This window comes from Phyllostomus hastatus, unplaced genomic scaffold (genome assembly GCF_019186645.2).
Source record: "Phyllostomus hastatus isolate PE091 unplaced genomic scaffold, TTU_PhHast_1.1 phas_scaffold_60, whole genome shotgun sequence".
In the NCBI taxonomy this organism is placed as follows: Eukaryota; Metazoa; Chordata; class Mammalia; order Chiroptera; family Phyllostomidae; genus Phyllostomus; species Phyllostomus hastatus.
The window spans coordinates 11,345,756-11,368,537 of NW_025334038.1; the positions used below are offsets into that span (position 1 = coordinate 11,345,756).

Sequence of the window (22,782 nt, forward strand, 5' to 3'; positions counted from 1 at the left end):
GTTAAATGAAAAAATTAAAGAATCACTGTGTAATTACCATATTTTGTCATATGTAATGCCCACCCACATTTTTGTGCACATTACACACGGGATTATTATACCCATTGTTAACCCATGGCATGTAATCATTATAACCAGGTATACTGTGCATCCTTATTTTTCCCTCAGAAATTTGGGCGAAAAAGTACACATTGTACACAGCAAGATACTAAATGGACTCACCTTCAGATTTTCTTTGCTGGCCTTCCTGAAAGTGAGGAACCTCTTCCCTGACTATAGACTTGGAGATGCTGAGTTCTGAGTGAGCTCTTAGCAACAAGGAGCCCAAGTTCTCATCACAGTGCTCCCTGGCGCTTTCCTCTTTCCTCCGGAGTGAAGGCTGTGTAGTTGGCCCCTTTGTCCTCAAGTCCACTGATTCACTTTCACTGGGAAGAGGAACAGAATGTGCTCGTGCCCAGTCTCGATGCACTGAAGTGACCTGACTAACAGGGGAAGGAAACGGCTTGATTTACAACAGGTCCCCATGTCTTATGGATCTCCAGCTCTCAGTCCAGCCTGACACCACTGGAAAGTTGGGAGGACTATTTCTAAGTGGTGCTGCAGAGGAGGAGGCTGCAATCCTGAAAGGACAAGACCACTCCACCCTCCGACTGGCTCCCTGCATCGTCTGGCCCTGCATCCCACACCTCAGGTGTCCCAGTCCCTTTGTTGAGCAGAGTGGCCAAGGGCACCCTTCTACGTCTCCAGGGGTGTTAACCAGCCCAGTGCTTCTCAAACTATCTTTGGAGACGGACCAGATTTTAAATTTTCCACTCCATTGTGGCCTAATACTTTTGTAAAATGTAAGAAAAGTGAATTACCATAAAAATGAAACAAAAATCAAAACCAACATAAATCCCAATTTTTTCATTACCAGATCCATAAACATAACATTAATTTGTCAAATGCTATACAACTTTAAATGTGTAAATTTTCAAGTTTATACTGATTTCATCATGGACCAGTAACGGAAGGACCACAGGACCACAGGACCACATTTTAAGCTCTGCTGCAGAGAAAGCATGTTCTGCCTCCTGCCTGTTTCTGCAGTTTGATCGCTCACAGCCACACACCCTTTTGTTTTCAGTCCACGACTGAGGTCAAGATGCAACTGTAGAGATGAATCATTGCAATAGAAACCATAAGGCCCACAGACATTCATCTGGGCCCTGCCACATAATGTTTATTATGATCTCTGCTTTCCGGTGATTTTTTTCTTCTTTTTTTCAATATGCTAAATGAATATTTATTTATTTATTTATTTTTCCCCACAGTTGGTTGTTTGGATTTTTAAATATATTTTATTGATTATGCTATTGCAGTTGTCCCATTTCCCTTCTTTATTCCCCTCTGCCCTGCACACCCCCTCCCACCCACATCCCCCACCCTCTCCCCCCCCTTCAGTTCATGTCCATGAGTCATACATATAAGTTCTTTGGCTTCTACATTTCCTATACTATTCTTAACCCCCCATCTATTTTCTATCTACCATCTATGCTACTTATTCTCTGTACCTTTCCCCCCTCTCTCCCCCTCCCACTCTCCTGTTGTTAACCCTCCATGTGATCTCCATTTCTGTGGTTCTGTTCCTGTTCTAGTTGTTTGCTTAGTTTTCGTTTTTGTTTTTTAATTTCAGTTGCTGATAGTTATGAGTTTGTTGTCATTTTACCATTCATAGTTTTTGATCTTCTATTTCTTAGATAAATCCCTTTAACATTTCATATAATTAGGGCTCGGTGATAATGAATTCCTTTAACTTGACCTCATCTGGGAAGCACTTTTTCTGTCCTTCCATTCTAAATGAAAGCTTTGCTGGATAGAGTAATCTTGGATGGAAGTCCTTGCCTTTCATGACTTGGAATACTTCTTTCCAGCCCCTTCTTGCCTGTAATGTCTCTTTGAGAAATCAGCTGACAGTCTTCTGGGAACTCCTTTGTAGGTAACTGTCTCCTTTTCTCTTGATGCTTCTAAGATTCTCTCCTTATTTTTAATTTTGGCTAATGTAATTATGATGTGCCTTGGTGTGTTCCTCCTTGGGTCCAAATTCTTTGGGACTCTCTGAGCTTCCTGGACTTCCTGGAAGTCTATTTCCTTTGCTATATTGGGGAAGTTCTCCTTCATTATTTGTTCAAATAGTTTTCAATTTGTTGTTCTTCCTCTTCTCATTCTGGCATCCCTATAATTCAGATGTTGGAACATTTCAAGATGTCCTGGAGGTTTCTAAGCCTCCCCTCATTTTTTTGAATTCTTGTTTCTTCATTCTTTTCTGGTTGAATGTTTCTTTCTTCCTTCTGGTCCACTCCATTGATTTGAGTCCCAGTTTCCTTCCCATCACTATTGATTCCCTGTACATTTTCCTTTATTTCACTCAGGACAGCCTTCATTTTTTTTAATCTAATTTGTGACCAAATTCAACCAATCTTGTGAACATCCTGATTACCAGTTTTGAACTGTGCATCTGATAGGTTGGCTATCTCTTCATCGCTTAGTTGTATTTTTTCTGGAGCTTTGATCTGTTCTTTCATTTGGGCCTTTTTTTTTTTTTTGTCTCAGCATGTCTGCTACATGTAAGGGGCAGAGCCTTAGGTGTTCACCAGGGTGGGGCAACCCATATTGCACTGTGTTGTGATGCTGTCTGTGGGGCAGGGGTCCAAGATGGAACAATGGTGCCTGCTCCACTCTCTGCCATATTTCAGTCACTTCCCCCGCTATCCACAAGCAAAGTGGGCCCTTCTGGTGCTGATTTCCCTGTGGGTGGGCTTGTGTACATTCTAGGACCCTATGGGCCTCTCCAACAAACTCTCCTGTGAGACTGGGAGTTTCTCCAGCTGGCACCTCAACCCCCACATGTGTTTCCAATCGGTGGTTTGAGGCTTTATTTCCCTGAGCTGGAGCGGGGGTTGCGAGGTCTGTCTTGCTCCCCAGGTGTTCCTCCCGGTTTATACGCAAGTGCATATGGGACCTTCCGCTCCACAATCTGCCGCCTCGCCACGTCCGCCAGCCGCTGACTTGCCTGCTCCAGTTCTCCACCACCACTTTGATGTGAGTCCTTTCCTCCCAACTACTCATCTCTGTCCCTCCTACCTGTCTGGATGGATGTTTCTTCTTTAGCTCCCTGGTTGTCGGACTTCCATACAGTTCGATTTTCTGTCAATTCTGGTTGTTTCTTGTTTTTAAATTGTTGTCGTCCTTCTTTTGGTTGTGTGAGGAATCACAGTGTGTCTACCTACGCCTCCATCTTGGCTGGAAGTCGATTTCTTTCTTCCTTTTAGTCGGCTTGCTAAAAATATAGGTCACCACACAAGTATCATTTCCTACTTAAATTGCAATCTAACACTTCAAAGAATATTCCTTACTTGTTTTCTTTTATATCTTCTTGGCTCATTTTCCAGGGGCAATGTCCATCTCTTGGAAATGTAACAACATTCTCTCCACCTACAGAAACACATGACAACAGTAGAAAAAAGAAGAAAGCAATGAATTCCAATGGCAACCAAAGGAAGACATTATTTGTGGTTATTTGGCTAATCTACATATTCTTAATGATTATAGAATGGAATTAACTAGAAGGTTTAGTCATGTTTGTATCTTTTCTGTTCAGCATATGATAGGTCATAAATAAATGCTTGCTTGAAAAGCAAAAAAAAAAAGTATAACAAAACTTTCCAGATGTAAAATAAAGTTTCACTGTGAGCAATGCTGTCCATAGAGTAGAAAAAACAAGGCTCCCTTCTGCAAAGTGTAACTGACAACACCTACTTCGGACAGAGGACTGCCGTGAGAATTAAATGGGATAATTTACGTATTTCCATGGGAATTTGCTCATATTTGTAATTTTGATGATCTCCTGTCCGATTCCATGGAATGATTCGAGAATAACCCTTAAAATAGAAAGTTCCAATCTATGGAATCGATGCTTGCTTCCAATGCCACGTGAAACAAATAGAACTAAAAAAGGTACTGTGAGCCCTTCATTTTAGAAAAGAAGAAGCTGATACCTGTGAGGTCGTGGGGCATGGTCAGGGCCACTCTCATACTAGAAAGGAAGATGGATGTCTTTCATAACATTTTTGTAATCATCCTGGAGCACAAAAACCTAGCTAGTATGCTAAGAGTAAGAAAAACATACAGCATCCACTCCTAATAATTGTCAGTGAAAAGGATTTCAGAGGCAGGGTGCAGCTAGTACTTCACTATGGAACTTAGAGAACTACGCAGTGCGTTCACAAGAACATGTTCTTAAGAATGACTATTTTTACAATTATTGAGGACTAATAAAACCAGAAGATTTTAAAGCAAATTTAATGTGTTCAAAAGTCTATTAATTCATTGATTTCTTTTTCACACCAAAGAATAAAGATACAATAAGCAGGTATAAGAAATATCTGCTTTTTATGAAATTGTTAAAAGATAATGGGCCCCTTAAGTTGTTGACCCTGCATGAGAAAAGAAATTATGGAACATGCGGACTCTAAAATCAGGTGCGAACATGCAAATGTGTTCTGCTTTGTCTCTTGAACACTGTGAATGGCAGTGGGAGACTCAGAACCAACCCAGGGGGCCAGGAAAGATGATGCATTGTCCTATGTAAAAATAAAACATTTGCGCCTAAGTGCCTCTTCCCACTGGAGAAGGTACAACATAACCCCACCAGAAACTGTTACAGTGGAAAAACTAAAAGATGTTTAAACATAAGCAGAAACAATATCTTCACAAAAGTGGTAAAAAATGACATTCATAAAGCCTAAAAATGACTGTTATTTGTAATGTAAAGGCCATTATTAAAATGAAAACAAAAGTTGGCCAGCCTCCATTCATTCATTAAAGAAAAATTGTTTTCTCCTGAAAAGTCTCACTTTCCTGTGTTTTCTGCTTGTTCTTAAATTGATGGGTATCAAGGTTCAAAATATTTTTATAATTTCTCCATGTTTTGATAATTTCTGAAATCATAAATCTCAACAAAGAATTTTCAAAAATTACATTTCCCAGCCTCCTTTGCTGCTGTACCTCAGGAGAATCCCTTGAGAAAGAGGTTCACACAATTTACATGGAGAAAGATACTGTACGAGCTTCCTTTCTGCTGAGGTGGCAGCACAGAGAGTCGAGGCTGAAATGGAAGGAGTCCCCACACTGGGGCAGAGGCAGTGTGATCGGGGTCAGTAGCAGCCACTTTCAAAATGCAGTTATGAGAATTCTTTCTGAAAATCCAACCTATAGTCTGTTCCTCTCCTTTGGCTTTTCAATGTTCTAATATCTTTTCAAAACTTTCTTTTAACCCAGCTAGAGCAGATTCTATTATTTGCAACTAAGAATCTTGATAGATATACACTGCAGTATAAAAAAAATTTAAGTCCCATAATTTCAGGAAATAGGTTCTTAATCACTCATGAAAAGAGCAATTTTACACACATAATTTCCCATCTACAAGGTTTGTATCTGTTATGTTCTGAGAAAAGAGCTGATTGAGGAATGAAAGATTTTCATACTAAGGAAAAAGATGAGGGGTTGTTTTGGAGTCTGAAAATTATAATTTACACATTACCATCTGTAAGAAGCAAACGCGTCGTGTGGGAACTCTATGGTAGTTCAAGTCTATGGGAGTGATCCAGACATGGAGATGTGTATATATTTTAGTGATGATCCCTTTAATAAAATACTACAATGGACAAACAGATATAAGCTAAATGAAAAGTGTGTATGTCTACAACAGAATAAACAGTCCTATGGCAAATGCAGGTCTTCACAAGGTGTGCAGCACTTTAAACATTAAACACTTGGAGGACGTTAGAAGCAACGTGTAATGGGATTTAAAAAGATGTATTGATATTTAGGATGAATGCAGTGTGCAATAATGCCCAAAACATTTTTATTTTAGACTTTGCAACTGAAAAGAATAACTAGCTCAACAGAAGACTATATCAACTATGAGAAGGAAATTTGAAAACAAATGTTTCTTGTAATAACCCAAAGTTTTGGAGTTTCAAACCACAAAAGCTTAGTGGAGATGCTGCACAAGTGTTATGACTCCTATATGAAAATCTAAAATGTTACAAATTGATTTAAAAAAAAAGAATTCCTAGCACTTCAAATGGTAAGTCATCTTCCAAACTGAGCAGAGTAAGCAAATTTAACCTCTTGAAAGGTGCTTGGGACAAAACAGGGTATCTGAGAACTTGGCTTTAAATCTTTGAAAGTCAAAGGCCAACCACAAGGACTATTTGGAAAGGGACCAGGATTTGTTTATTTCGATTAGGTCTTTCAAGGTTCATGGTGTTAATAATTTCAATTGTTACTAAATTATTCTAGGCCCTCTCAGCCAGGGTCGAGATTCCAAGTGAGATGGAAATGGATGCCCAGCAGAGGGCAGCATCGCACAAGGGGCCAGAGGAAACGGCTGCTTGACTCACAGGCCTGAGAGGGAAAAAAGATATCCAAGGGGGCAGCTTCCCTGGCCTGTTAGAAATGGAAGTCAGAAAATTGCCAGAGAGAAATTGCACGGTATGAACAAACATTTAATTAAGAAGTTTATAGGTGAACATGATAGACCAATGTAATGCTATGGTGAGTATAGCATTTTTCCAAAGTGAAAATTTGCAAATGCCATGTGGTCTGTTAAATGCAAGCACACTTAAAGACATGACAGGACAACATATTTGGAATGAGTCGATGTTCTAGAAAATTCCAGACGTATGGCCCCATAGGATAAAAGACTTAGACTTGGAACTTTAGTGCCATGTTCAGTCTGCATCTTGCCCTACAAGGGGAAGCTCTAGAACAACAGCTGGTGGACAGATGCCTGGTTCTGAGAGGGACAGGCAGATCCTTGTTGCTGATGGAAGAGTCTGTGAAGAAAGAAATGGGGTGTGGAGAGAGGGTTGGGCAGGGAGAGATATTACTGAACAAGAAGGAAAGGGGCATAAAATGGCTGGTTGAGATGAAGTGGGGTAGAGTAGAGAGGAGGGACACCAGAGGGATGCCATTTACCAAAGGACAGAATTATGAAACTTTTTCTAGTCTCTTTGTACTTTTCTGTGTTTTTGAAGTTCTGCACTGAGTACGTCTGAAATATGGGAGAAATACAACCAATCCACATTATCTTCCACATTATCTTTGTAAACACTTCAAGGACAGACACTGAGGTACCTTCTGTGCTGGGTTGCCAGTCCGGTCCATTGCCACCTGGACCTCCTCCTTCAGTAACCAGTATGGAACGACCACAGTCATCATCTTGGTCAAACTCCTGAAATGTCATAAAATAGGAACTCAGTTATTCATGTGCTTTTTTTTTCCAGAAGAGTGAATGTTGACTTTTCTAGGCTGAAGTTTCACACTGTGGACTCCTTTTAAACTGGGTAAAGTATTTAGGACTAAAACAACAGGAAAGAATCCACCCCCAGAACAACAGGCTCAGATAGACATAGATGTGATTAATTACATAATTAAAAGTGAAGATCAAAGCTGAAATCACATAGACGCATAGAAATTTAGTATGTTCTACTTTACCATGTCAGCATCCAGGCTTCCAAGTTGCCATGAATTCCATCTGGGTGGGTAACTGGAAAGAATCCTTTGGCCACTGTCACAGTGAATAACCCCAAAGGAGCATGATCTTTTTCCAAATCCCTTCCTGGGACATCATTTAACAAGTGCTGCAGGTGGAAAACCCTGCCCCATATGGAAGCTACAGATAGGATCCTACACTGACTGGAGGCAGCAGAGGTGATAAAAGTTTCACTCTGCCAGCTTTCTGATAAACTCACAAGCATGCAAGCTCTCAAACTTCCTTTTTACCCTTTAGAAAATTAAATTATCATTATGCTGAAAAACATGCTTGAGAAACAACTGGATTTATAAAAAGTTGTCCAAACTCTCTAAAGAAGAAATGTTTGCTTATTGGAATTCATTGTTATTGATAGTTTCCTTCATTAGAAGTTGTTGCTGGTGATTTCCCCCTTTTAAATGTTGAGAACAGTGGCAGATGCAAGTGGTAGCTACGATACCCCGTCACACACTGGACATTACAGTTAGCTCTCTGGCTTCTCTGATCTGAGTGATCACCTATTTAAGGAAACTGTTAGATGAAGGTCTTTGTCCTACACACAGATGCCTGTTGGACAAGCAGACAGTCTACCACAAAGCCTCTGGCATTCATTACTCACCAAGAGAGCATGGGAATCTTTTTTTTTCACTTTGTTCATTTTAATTATTATAGAAAATCACGAAATAACACCATCACTTATACTACCATAAACAATATTTTAGGTATTCAATCATAATAATTTAGTAGTTAACCTTAATTTTATGTAGCAAATCATGCTTTTAAAAGTATTTTCTACTTTCTGCAAAACTTAAGTGGCCTACTCAGACCATCCTGTTGTCAATGGCAGCTGGGCCACTTGACTGGTCGGCCCCAAGCTGAGACTGCTGTCAATTTCACTGCTCACCCTTCTCTGCATTTCAAAACTTCCACCACCACCTGGCAAATTTCTTCTTCCTCCAATCAAACTATAAACATGGGGCCCTCTTTTTGAGCATATGTGGAAACACAAAATAGTCTTTTTTAAAAAGCAGAAGAAAAATAAACTATAATTCTACAAATAAAAACCAAACATTGTTAACAATTGTTATTAACACTGTTAGACATTATTAACGATTATATTTCCTCTCTCTTTTTCCTAAGAATTAAAAAATATAGCTGCATCATGTAATTTTATATCTTAAGATAAGCATAAATTACACAGCAATTGACTAAACAAATGTCATTTTAATGAAATTTTAAATTTCCCTCAACAAATATCTATCAGCCCCAGGAGTCTTACAACATAAGCCCTATGATACATATTAGGCAGTTTTTAATTCTTTGTTATTACACACAATGCTGCGAACGTCTTGGCAATTAATACCCTAATATTGCATTATTTCTTTAGAGTAGATTCCTAGATATGGAATTATTGATCCAAAGAGTATAAAATTTTTAAGGTATTTTTTTACACACACTGCTTTACATTCACACTCCACTAGCTGTGTGTGTGTGTTTCATTCCATCTTCTCCCTTATCAATCATTGTCACTTTTCATTTGTAGTAATGTATTAATAATGTATAGAATTGGTTATCTTACTGTTGTTTGCATACTTTGTTTAGTAGAAAAGGTAGAGATAGTTTCAGATGCTTATTGACCTTTACGAAAAGTTGGAAGATGCAGAGTGTGAGCATGCCTATCTATGACATCCGTAACGATGACTGAAATGTACATATGCAGTGCCAGATGCTGTTCTGTGCATGCTCCATGTATTAACTAATTTAATTCTCACAACAATTCTAAAGGCAGGACCAACTTTCTTCTTTTTACAACGAGGCCCAGAGGAGTTAAGTTACTTTACCCAAAGTCACATGGCTAGCCAGTGGTACACCATTCACACCAGACTCTGAAGTCTGGGTCTGGACCTCTTAACAGCTCTGCTACCATGAAAAGTTCAAAATAAGGAATCTCAACAAAAGCCAGGAAAAAAAAGAAAACAATGAGGAAAATTCAGAAAAAGGATACCAAAACCTTATTTATAAGCTTTGCATAGGAAAATATTTTAAAAAGTGTGTTACCTACAAGTGCCTAAAAAAATTTCTTTTTCGAATAAACTGAAAACCATAAGTATCACATACAAAAAGGGTGTAGGGAATGATATCTACTTTGAAGGTTGACATGAAATGAAGACTCACACAAAAACAGCTTAGAATTTTCTAATTCCTTTTAGAATGCTAAATATGAAAGCCTTTAAGATGTGCTTAGGTGTCACCAGGAAGAAAATTGAAATAATGACACTCAATTGTGAATGAAGGAGAAAAAAATATTAGAATAGCACACCCCAAATACAAATGATTTTCATAAACCATTGACAATAATTCAGGAGGTAACAATAGACTAGAAATAGAATAGCATTCTCATCTACAAACAACAGAATGCTACACATACAGAAGAGAAAAAGGCATCAAAATCATACATAATTAGAGACTTACAGTCAAGATGGAAGTATAAGCAAACACAGCTCACCTTCTCGCATAACTACAGCAAAAATGGCAACTAAACTACAAAACAACTATCACTCAGGATCGTCAGAAAATCAAGCTGTCTGGGAGTCTGACAATCAGGAAATTAAAGAATTCACACTCATGCAGACGGGCAGGACAGGAGGAGGTGGGGAGACACGCCGAGAGGCATGGAGATGAAGAGACTCAGAATGTGAATGGATAAAAATTGAGAGGGGTGCCTTGGGAGTGAGGGATCCATCCCCATATCAGACCACCCAACCCAGTGCCACGAAGATAAGTCCTCATAACTTCTGGCTGTAAACACAAGTGGGGTTGAAATGATGGGATTCACAGGAGTCTCTCTTAAATGTCCTGCAACAAACTTAAGACTTACTCAGATTCACTCCATCTGGGCTCCAGCACTGGGGCAGCAGCTGGAGGGGTACCAGTGGCATATGGGGAGAAATTGAAGTGTCTAGCATCAGGGCCAGTGCCAGGGGACAGCTTCCTGAGGCCAGACAGTGGCATTGTCCCCTTTCTGAGCCCTCCTCCACACAGAGCCACAGAACAGTGACACCACATCAGAGACTCCATCTACCTGGTACACATGGGTTAACCCACCCTGGTGATTACCTAAGGTTGTGTCCCATCCAACTTACAGGTGCACTTTTCTACAATAGGTCACACTACTAAGACAGGGAGTCAAAGCAGCTCTACCTAATACACAGAAAGAAACACAGAGAGGCTGCCAAACTTAGGAGATAAAGAAACATGGCCCAAATGAAAGAGCAGATCAACATTTCAGAAAAAGACTAAACAAAATGGAGATAAGCAATCTATCAGATGCAGAATTCAAAAACACTAGTTATTAAGGTGTTCAAGGAACTCATTGGGTACTTCAACAGCACAAAAAAGACCCAGGCAGAAATGAAGTTTACACTAAGTGAAATAAAGAAAAATGTATAGGGAACCAATAGTGGAGTGTATGAAGCCAAGAATCAAATCAATGATTTGGAACATAAGGAGAAAAAAATGTTTAATCAGAACAGCAAGAAGAAAAAGAATCCAAAAAAGCAAGAATAAGCTAAGGAGCCTCTGGGACAACCTCAACATTCAAATCATAGGGGTGCCAGAAGGAAAAGAAAAAGAGCAATAAATTAAAAACTTATTTGAAAAAATAACAAAGGAAAACTTCCTTAATTTGGTGAAGGAAATAGACATCCAAGTCTAGGAAGCACAGAGAGTCCCAAACCAGTTGGACCCAAAAAGGGCCACACCAAGACACATCATAATTAAAATGCCAAAAGTTAAAGACAAAGAGAGCTAATCATAAAAGGAGCAAGAAAAAAGGAGACAGTTGCCTACAGAGGAGTTCCCATAAGACTGTCAGCTGATTTCTTAAAAGAAACTGCACACTAGAAGGGACTGGCATAAAGTATTCAAAGTGATCAAAAGCAAGGACCAAAACCGAGATTACTCTATCCTGCGAAGCTATCATTTAGAATGGAAGGGCAGATAAAGTACTTCCCAGAGAAGGTAAAACTAAAGGAGCTCACTATCACCAAGACATTATTATATGAAATATTAAAGAACTTATTCAAGAAAAAGAAGATCAAAACTATGAGAAGTAAAATGGCAGTAAATTCAAAACTGTCAACAATTGAATCTAAAAAACAAACTACGGAAACAAGCAGAACAGAAACAGAATCATAAATAAGGAGATCATTTGGAGGGCTAGCCGCTAGGAGGAGGAAGGGTGAGAATGGGAGGAAAAGTGCTAGGATTAAGAAGTATGAATTGGTAGGTACAACACAGACAGGGGGAGGTTAACAACAGTACAGGAAATGGAAAAGCCAAAGAAATTATATACATCACCCATGGACATGAACTAAGGGGTAGGGGGGAATGCCAGTGGGGTACCAGTTAGAGGGGGACAAAGGTGGAAAATTGGGACAACTGTAATATCATGATCAATAAAATATATTAAAAAAATAAAAGTATTGTCAACATTAAAAAACAAATCATACATAATTAAATTCGGAAAGTAGATTCTTCTTAGACGAAAAAGGATTGGGAGAGTCTACAAAGTGCTTCTAGGAACAATCCTGCAAGCAAGGCATCTGTTTATATGTGTCAGCTATGAAAGTCTATTGCAGACAACCAAAAAGAGAAGTGAGCTTTCATTCAAAGGAAAGAAGTAAAGGATGACCTTCAGTTTTGCAATTCAAACTCTAGAGAAAGCCCTAGGGAAGAAAAGGCAAGTTCAACAGTGAAAGCATATTTCTCTCTCAGATTTGAGTTCAAAGTTACTTTGATCATAAGAAAAAGGTCAATAAAAATTTAAAGTTGCACAAAAAGAACTGCATTAATATAAAGGGGGTTTTTTTTGCCTTTCCAAGAAGAAAATTGTTTAAATATAACATAAAAATTAAATGTAAATGTGCTTTGTTTATCAATTTCTAATCCATGACACACCATTTAAAGATCGGTCTTTAGATATTTTATTTCAATTACTATGTTATATTAGTAGCCAAAACCAATACAACCTTCAGTGTTGTGACAGAATCCACTACAGGACTGGACCTTGGGACATACTCCTCACCACCTCAACTGTGGTGAAAGTGGCAGAAATAAAACCTTGGATTCATCACACCGGAGTAAAGAAAGCACCGGAGGAACAATGGACAGCTGAACAGCAAGAAGACCTGAAAGTCGTCTTTCAAAAACAATGACTTATGTTCTTTTCATTACGTTTTGTTCAACCCCGTGTTGTGGACAACTTATCCCTTTCAAATGAGATGAAAATATTTGGGTATACTTAGGAAAAAATGTTCTAATCATTTCTGACTCTTGTCTTGCAGGAAGAACTAATGTTGAACAAGCTTTCACTTCATGTCTTGTAGGTGTTTGTACTCCCTTAGAAAGCCTTCAAAATTATACTGTGTTTGAGCATATCAATAAGAAAATGACCTACTCTGATATTTACAATTGGGGACCTGTGGTAACTCTAAAGGACAGGGAAATGTTTTCCTTAAATGTCACTAATGTAGCCCCAGCTAGAGAGTGTGCAACTTTTGTCAACTGTACTAAAAACTCTCTTGTGCTCTTAGCAGAGGTGAAGACGAATTGCACCACCACCACTGATGTATCTTGTGCCTTTGCTCACATTAAATTGCCCACAGGATGGTTTCTAATATGTGGAAGGGCTGTTTATTCCTATGTTCCAGCAGACAGTTCTGGGGGACCATGCTCTCTGGGAAGACTGACAGTGTTTATGCCTTGGAAGCCCCACCTGACATGGCTCATGGGACCTCTCCCTTGCACCTGATTGTATCAGTGACTTACACCATATTAGCCCTGCTGAATATGTGTCTTTGATTATATTTGTAATGCCAGCCACGGTAACCTATTTGAATGAAGAAGTAGGCTAGTCTGTGTTATGGCAAAAGCTTTGAATGCCACCTTGTAAGCCATCAGTGCCATTGGTCAAGAACTAGGACAAGTTCTTGTCAGAGATGCAGTATTAGAGAATTGTGCAGCTACAGACTACCTCCTTTTAAGACATTATCTTGGATGTGAGGAATTTAAAGGACTCTGCTGTTTCAATCTGACTGACAATTCACAGCTCATAGAGCATAAAGGAAAGCAAGTGATGGAGAGAGGGATTCCTTGGTATTGATCGGTCTAAACTAACCTCCTGGGTGCCTAGTATTACTGGTCTTACAGAGCCATTGCTGCTGTTGTTATTGTTGTTGTTTTCAGTAGCATAGCTTGCTGTTGCATACAATGTACCCCCTCATGTGGATCTGCAATTAAGTGTATTCCTAAGCCCCCTACCAGATGGTCTAATGTGCTCAACAGCAAAATGAATACTTTCATATGAAACTGATCTCACAGATACAAGGTAGTATAAACTAACAGTGGGGGAATGATGGGGGCCTCAAAAGTTGGAAATTTTAGTTTAGGTAATAGCTAATAAGTTTACTAATCAAAGCATGTAATGTAAAAGCTATTGTTCCAGGAACTGAAGGTATGACGCATCCTGACTCCAGGAGACCATAAGCAGTTCCACTTTTGTGCTCAGGAGGACTGCAAACAATCAAGATGTATCTGAGCCATGGTATTCCAGGGTGGGTCACCCACCACCCAGGACACAGCTAAAGACCACCACCTGGAGTGAGAATGCTGCAGTGTTTTTAATCCAGTTAACTTTTTCCTGAATTCTAAGGCTTTGTTCTCCTTATAAAAGGGCCATTTTAAAATGGAATTTAAGACGATCTGTTAGGGTACAAACTCACTGTCTTCTCAGATCCCTGGTCATCTGAATAAAGCGCCCATAAAAATTTTAAAAAAAATCACTACATAGCAGGGTTTCTCAGCCTCAGCACAATTGACATTTGTGGCTGAATAGTTCTTTGCTGTGGGGCCAGCCCTGTGTATTATAGGATGTTTAGCAAAATTCCTTGCCTCTACCCATTAAATGCTAATAGCTCCTCTGCACCAGTTGTGATATAGAAAATGTCCCCAACCATTGCCAAATGTCCCCTGGGCAGGGAAATCGCCCTGTCTTGAGAAACACTATACTAAAGGAATTTTTTTTTAAATACTAACCTATTTAGGAAATGTATAAATGCACAAAGATAAAATGTTCATTTGCATTAAAAAATAAAAGTTTCCATTCTTCTTCATCCCACCCCATGCTTCAGAGCAGTACTTATTTACCCACTTGTGTATTTTAATTAATTTTAATCAATACAAATTCATCTCATTCTTTTAATGTACATCAAATTTTGTTTCTCATTCTATTCTAGGAAAACTGCCCTTTTTACAACCCTTCAACTTTCACCCCAATCCGTGCCACCAAGCCCCCTCCCCTTCCAGCCCAGCCTCAGTCAGCAGTTCCTGGGCATACCATTTCCTGTGCAGTTTCTTACACAAGAATGCCCTTGTGCACAGCACATGGTGTTGTTGTGGGGTTTTCTATCTGATGAAAATAACATCACACTCTACACATAAATTCGACCATGGCATAGTGTTCTACAGTATGGGTATTCTATAGTGGGTTTTTTCTTAGTTTATTTTAATTTTATCAAGCTTGATATTTTTAAAAAGTCAAATAATGTTAAGAGACATAACAAAAAGGTCATTAGTTTCCTTTCCCTCTAAGACAACCACTTCCAACCTGTTTCTTTTGGTATTCTCTTCCACATCTCTAGAAAATATTTATTCTGTTATTTTTTAAGGAATCAGAATGAGGCATTATCTACTGACTTATTATTATTGTAGTTGACAAGTCAATATTCTTATCCTCCACCCGCACCCTCCCAATACATTTACCATCTTAAGTCAGTAGTCAAAGTTCAAATTAAGAGTATGTGGGTATTGTACTACACAGTAGGACAATATAGTATGGTATGATTACATTTTCTTTCTTGTGTAACTTTTTTCTGCATAAAACCCTGTTTTTATCTTTAATTGTTTTTATTTCTAATTTTTAATCATTTTCTTATGATTCTTTTTCACAGATAAATCTTCTGACTTCCAATGGTCTTTCCATTTGGTTAAACATATCAGGTCCATTTCATTCCTGGAAATCTCCATTTCCTGTGCTTCTACCTAATTATCTGACTATCTGAAGCTCTGGGGCTTGACTTCTCCATTATACCAACGATTCCTTCCTCTTTCTTGTTTCCCTAAATCACAGATCCAATTTTTCCCTCAATTTTTATTTATTCCCTTAATTTATTAGAACACATAGTAGCTTCCATTAAGCGTTAATGGGAAGTAACATTTTTGAGAGTTTATGTGTCTGAAAAGTGTATTTATTCAACTCTAATACTTGATTTATATTTGTCTGGGTATAGACCTTACATTGAAAACCATATTCTCTTCTCAGATATTTGAAAGCATATTTCTCTCTTTTCCATTCCTTTTAAGTTCAGCATACATTCAGAAAATTGTGCATATTAATAAGTATATAGATTCATGATTTTTAAAGAAACTGAACATACTCTGTAACCAGGACCCAAATCAAGTAAAAACATTCTTAGACATAACATGAAAACTAAGATCCAAAAAAAGGATAAATTAGTTTTCAGCAAAATTAAAAATGTCTGTTCCATAAAAGACCTCTTAAAAGGGTGAAAAGGCAGGAGGTGCTTCCAATCAAGATGGCAACATAGGTAATGTGGTCTTTGCATCCTCCCACAACCACATCAAAATTACAACTAATCTGCAAAACAACCGCCATTCAGAAACACCTGAAATCTGGCTGAAGAGAGGTCCTTTAACTAAAGATATAAAGAAGAAGCCACACCAAGACTGGTAGGAGAGGCAGAGACGTGAAACTGGCTGGTCCCACACCCACGTGTGGCAGATAAAAAACCAGGAGGGGTATCTCAGATGCAGAGGTCCCTCCTGAAAAGTGAGAGGTCCCAGCCCCATACCAGGACCCCAGCCCAGCGTTCCAGTGCTGGGAAGAAAAGTCTCCATAACTTCTAGCTGTAAAAACCAGCAGGGCTTGAGGCTGAGTGAGATAGGGAGGCTTCTGGAGCCCCAGGCATTCCTCTTAAATGGTCCGTGCATGGACTTATTCATACTCACTGGCTTTGAGCTCCATCTCTGAGGCAGAAGCTCAAAAGGCATCAGAGACATATGGGGAGGAACTGAATTGTCTGGCTTTGAGATGAGAATTGGAGGGGCAGCTTTCTAACAGACAGAAGTGCTGGCAAATGACATTGTTCTTTGCTGAGCCATCCTCCTACAGAGCTGGCAGGTAGGTGACATATCTAAGTCTTCATCAACCTGGCTAACACTATTTGCCCTGCCCTGCTGATTCCCTGAGACCCCACCCCATCCAATTTGCAGTCCCAACCCAGCAATTTCCAGTGGCTCTTCCATACAAATGACCTGTCTTGGCTCATACTGTTAACTTTTCCTAAGATATCAAAAAATGTTCACAAGCCCCATATGAGCAGTATCTGGCCTCTACATGCCTTGTACCTCATGCTAAGTGGCCCCAGGCCTGGCACTAGTGTCACTGGGCTCAAGTCTTAGTTTGAAGCATGGACTCTCCTGGCACCTCCAAGCCTATTACAAGTAGCAGCCCATCTATATATCACCCAGTAGCTCATGCCAGGTGGCCCTGGACAGGACACATGCAGTGGCTGACCTTGGTCTGCACCTCATGGGAAGCTCCAGAGCCAGTGCTTCAGACACACCAGATTACAACCTAACCACCTCCACAAACAAAACATTCAAAGGGAGGACTCAGTAGGCATCAAAGTCCCACTAAAGTAAGTCTTGCTCTGTGGGGTCAGCCCCTGCACAGCAGCACCATGGTTGTAGTCACAGCTGTTCCTCACAGCCAACTGCCTGGGTGCCTGGTGGTCAATTCTTCACACGGATATACCAACAGCAATCAAGGCTCAACTACAACAGAAGGGTACACACAACCCACACAGTAGGTGGGGGGGGGGGACACCTAGAGTGCTAGACTCAGGTGCCCAGGTAAACTGTGCCACTGGACCTTACAGGACACTTACTACAGAAGGTCATTCTATTAACACAAGAGATGAAGCAATACATAATACATAGAAACAAACACAGGGAAGCAGCCAAAATTAGGAGACATAGAAACATGTCCCAAATGACAGAATAGATAAAAATCTCAAGAAAAAGATCTCAATGAAATGGAGGCAAGCAAACTACCAGCTACAGAGTTCAAAACAATGTTATAAGGATGCTCAATGAACTTAGTGAGAACTTCAACAAGGAGATAGGAAACATAAAATAGAGACAGAAAAATAAAGAACAAGTCAGAAATGAAGAGTACAATACATGAAATGAAGAGGACATTACAGGAAATCAACAGGAGAATAGATGAAGCAGAAGATCAAATCAGCGATCTGGAATATAGGGGAGCAGAAAACACCCAATCAGAACAGCAAAAAGAAAAAAGAATTTAAAAAAATAAGGATAATATAAGAAACCTCTGGGACAACTTCAAGAATAACAACATTTGCATCATGAAGGCACTGGAAGGAGAAGAGAGATCAAAGACTTGAAAACCTGTTTGAGTCCTGACTGGTGAGGCTCAGTGGATTAAGCACTGGACTGTGAACCAATGGGTCACTGGTTTGATTCCCAGTCAGGGCACATGTCTGAGTTGCTGGCCAGGTCCCCAGCACGGGGTGCACTACAGGCAACCACACATTGATGTTTCTCTCCCTCTCTTTCTCCCTTCCTTCCCCTCTCCCTAAAAATAAAAGCAAATAAAATCTTAAAAAAAAACCAAACACCTGTTTGAAAAACTTTCCATAACCTGGTGATGGAAATAGACATACAAGTCCAGAAAGTGCAGAGAGTCCTAAATAAGATGAATCCAAAGAGGCCGACACCAAGACACATCATAATTAAAATGATGAAGGTTAAAGACAAAGAGAGAATCTTAAAAGCAGCAAGAGAAAAGCAGTTAGTTACCGATAAGGGAGCTTCCATAAGACTATCAGCTGATTTCTCAACAGAAAGTTTTTTAAAAATTTAACCTTTATTGTATTTTTTATTACCATCTAGTCCCCTTATACCCCTTTCCCCCCAGCAATCATCACACTGTTGTCCATGTTCATGATTCCTCAAGCCAGAAGGGACTGGCATGAAACATTCAGAATGATAAAAAGTAAGGACCTACAACCAAGATTACTTTACCCAGCAAACCTATCACTTAGAATCAAAAGACAGATAAAGAGCTTCCCTGACAAGAAAAAACTAAAGGAGTTCATCACCACCAAACCAGTAGTACAAGAAATGTTAAAGGGTCTTTTTTAAGAAGAAGAAAAAGAAGGAAAAGATAAAAAATATGAATAATAAAATGGCAATAAATGCTTTAAATGCAAATGAATTAAATGCTCCAATCAAAGGACATATGGTGCCCATATGGATAACAAAACAAAATCCTTACATATGCTGTCTACAAGAGACTCACTGCAGATCAAAAGATACATAGAGAATGAAAGTAAAGTGATAGAAAAAGATATTTTATGAAAATATTAAAGCCAGTGTAGTAATATTATACCAGACAATACAGACTTTAAAACAAAGGCTTTATCAGAAGACAATGAAGGACCCAGCAATTCCACTTCTGAGTATTTAGTCAAAGAAACCCAAAACACTAAATCAAAAAGAGATATGGATTCCTGTGTTTACTGCAGCATTATTTGCAATAGGTAAGATATGAAAGCAACAAGTGTCCATCAATAGATGAATAGATAAAAAAGAGAAGTGCATATTGTATATAATAAAATATGACTTGGCCATAATAAAAAGTGAAATCCTGCCATCTGAAATAACATGGATAAACCTAGAAAGTATTGTGTTGAGTAAAATAAGTCAGACAGAGAAAGACAAATACCATATGATTTCACTTATATGTAGAATCTAAAAAAACAAAATAAACAAACAGGCAGGCTTGAAACAGACTCATAGATACAGGGAATATGTTGATGACTGGGAGATGGGGGGCCATAGGGGAGATGAATGGAAAAGGGGGACAGATTAAGATGTTTAAGTTGCCAATTATAAAAACAGTCACAAGAATGTAAAGTACAGCATAGAGAATATAGTCAATAATATTGTAATAACTATGTATGGTGTCAGAAAGGTATTAGATTTATCAGGGTGATCATTTCATAAGTTATGTAAATGTCTAATCACTGGGTTGTATACCTGAAACTAATACAATATTGTACAGCAACTGTAATTGAAAAAGAAAAATTATTTGTTCAAAAGGGTGAAAAAAGCAAGCCAAGTTTTTCTTATTGACTAGCAAAAAAGATTTGTGAATTATATATCCAGGATATATAAAGAATTCTGTAAACCCAACAGTAAGAAAATGAATAATTCAATTAGAAAATGAACGAAAGACTTAAACAGATGATTAATGCTGATGGTATATAAACACATGAAAAAATGTTCAGCATTGGTCATTAGGGAAATACAAAGTAAAACCACAATAAGATACCAGGACACAACTGTCAGAATAGTTAAAATAAAAAAAATACTGAAGTATCAAATGCTGACAAAGGTGGATCTCTCATTTCTTGCTGGTGGGAACATAAAATAGTAGAGTCACTCTAGAATATCGTTTGGCACTTCTGGCCAAGATGGAGGCATAGGCAGATAGACTTTGCCTCCTCATACAACCAAAATAAGGACAATAAATTTTAAAACAAAAAATAACCAGAATGCCAGAAAATTGAACTGTATAGAAGGCCAATAACCAAGGAGTTGAAGAAGAAACATTCATCCAGACCAGTAGGAGGGGCAGAGACAGGAAGCCCAGGGCAGTGGGGATGGGTGGGTAGAGGACTCTCTGCAAGGCAGTGGCTGGAGGACTGGGGTGGGCAAGGTGGTGGCTAGCAGACCAGGCAGTCCCACATTTGCCTGCGGATAAACTGGGAGGAACAAATGGGGAGTGAGACGGACCATGCAACCCAGGGTACCAGCACAGGGAAACAAAGCTTCAACCTCTGACTGAAAAACCTGCGGGGGTTGAGGCAGTGGAGAAACTCCCAGCCTCACAGGAGAGTTTGTTGGAGAAACCCACATGGTCCTAGAATGCACACAAAACTACCCACCCAGAAATCAGCACCAGAAGGGCCCAACTTGCTGGTGGGTAGTGGAGAAAGTGACTGAAAACTGGTGGAGAGCTGAATAAGCAGCATTGTTCCCTCTAAGACTCCTCCCCCACATATAGTGCTATGATGAAGCAATGTGGGTTGGCCCACCCTGGTGAACACCTAAGGCTCTACCCCTTACTACATAACAGGCCCACTGAGGTGAAAAAATATGGCCCAAATGAAAGAACAGATAAAAACTCCAAAAGTAGAACCAAGTGAGAAGTGGATAGCCAATCTATCAGATGCAGAGTTCAACACTGGTAATCAGGATACTCACAGAATTGGTTGAATATGGTCACAAATTAGAGGAAAAACTGAAGGCTATGAAAAGTGAAATAAAGGAAAATGTACAGGGAACTAAGAGTGACGGGAAGGAAACTGAGCCTCAAATCAATAATTTGGAGCAGAAGGAAGAAATAAACATTGAACCAGAACAGAATGAAAAAATAAGAATTCGAAAAAATGAGAAGCTTAGGAACTCTGGGACAACTTTCAACATTCCAACATCTGAATCATATGGGTGCTAAAAGGAGAAGAGGAAGAGCAAGAAGTTTAAAACTGATTTGAAAAAATAATGGAGAACTTCCCCAATCCAGCAAAGAAAATAGACTTCCAGGAAGACCAGGAAGCTCAGAGAGTCCCAAAGAAGTTGGACCCAAAAAGGAACACACCAAGGCACATCATAATTACATTAGCCAAGGTAAAAATGAAGGAGAGAATCCTAGAAGCAGCAAGAGATAAGGAGGCAGTTGCCCACAAAGGAGTTCCCATAAGACTATCAGCTGGTTTTTCAAAAGCAACCTTGTAGGCCAGAAGGGGCTGGAAAGAAGTATTCCAAGTCATGAAAGGCAAGGACCTACATCCAAGATTGCTCTAGCAGCAAAGCTTTCATTTAGAATGGAAAGGCAGATAAAGTGCTTCCCAGATGAGGTCAAGTTAAAGGAGTTCATCATCACCAAGCTCTTATTATATGAAATGTTAAAGGGATTTACCTAAAAAAATAAGATAAAAAATATGAACAGGAAAATGACAGCAAACACAACTATCAACAACTGAACCTAAAAAAATAATAATAAAAACCAAGCAAACAACTAGAACAGAAACAGAATCACAGAAATGGAGATCACATGGAGGGTTATCAGTGGGGAAGAGAAGCAGGGGAGAATGGGTCCATTTGCCCATTCCAGTGGGGAAAAGGTACAGGGAATAAGCATAAATTGTAGGTACAAAATAGACAGGGGGAGGTTAAGAATAGTATGGGAAATGGAGAAGCCAAATAACCTCTATGTATGACTCATGGACATGAACTAAGGTGGCGGAATGATGGTGAGACGGGTAGTACAGAGAGGAGGGCAATGAAGAGGAAAAAAAATAGAATAGTGATAGCACAATCAAAAAATATATATATAAAAGAAAATTGTATGGCATTTTAAAAAATAAGTTAAACATACATTTACCACACATGTAACTTAGTCATTGGACTCCTGGGCACATATCCCTGGGAAATAAAAACATACATGTGCACAAAAACCTGTACACTAATTTTCATAGTAGTTTTATTTGTAATAGCCCCAAACTGGAAATAAACCAAATGTCTTTCAATGGGTGAATAGCTAAATAAACTGGAATACCTGTATCATAGAATGCTACTTAGTAATCCAAATAAACTATTGACACACACAACTTGGATCTATCTCAAGAACATTTTGCAGAATAGAAAAAGTCAGCCTCACAAATTTACATGAATGATAATTCCATTTATATGACATTTTTGAAATGAAAAAAATATATAGAGATGGAGAACAGATCAGCAGATGGCAGGAGTTAGGGAAGGGGGTTGTGTGTGGTCATAAAGAGGGTAGTAGGAGGGGATTATTTTCTGGTGACCAAACAGTTTTGTATCTTGATTGTGGTGATTAAGGGGATAAAATGTCATAGAACTCTGCACACAGACACATACAAACAGAAAAAAAAAATAAAAAGAGAAAGGCATGCATGCAAAGCCTGGTGAAATCCAAGTGAGGTCTGTGGTCTCCTATTGTG

General features: G+C 39.1%; 1 protein-coding gene across 5 annotated transcripts in view; it reads right to left on the reverse strand.

Moving 5' to 3' along the window:
- MAP3K19 (mitogen-activated protein kinase kinase kinase 19) overlaps positions 1 to 22,782 on the reverse strand; it is a 55,174-nt gene that overhangs the window by 24,652 nt on the left and 7,740 nt on the right. For 4 of the 5 annotated variants that reach the window (XM_045826174.1, XM_045826177.1, XM_045826178.1 and 1 more), the window contains 3 exons: positions 7,183 to 7,279; positions 3,396 to 3,474; positions 223 to 482 (listed from right to left, as the gene is read on the reverse strand). In XM_045826174.1, the coding sequence (XP_045682130.1) occupies positions 223 to 482; positions 3,396 to 3,474; positions 7,183 to 7,279 (436 nt within the window). The remainder of the gene's footprint in view (positions 1 to 222; positions 483 to 3,395; positions 3,475 to 7,182; positions 7,280 to 22,782) is intronic. The other variant, XM_045826175.1, reaches the window with a different exon arrangement.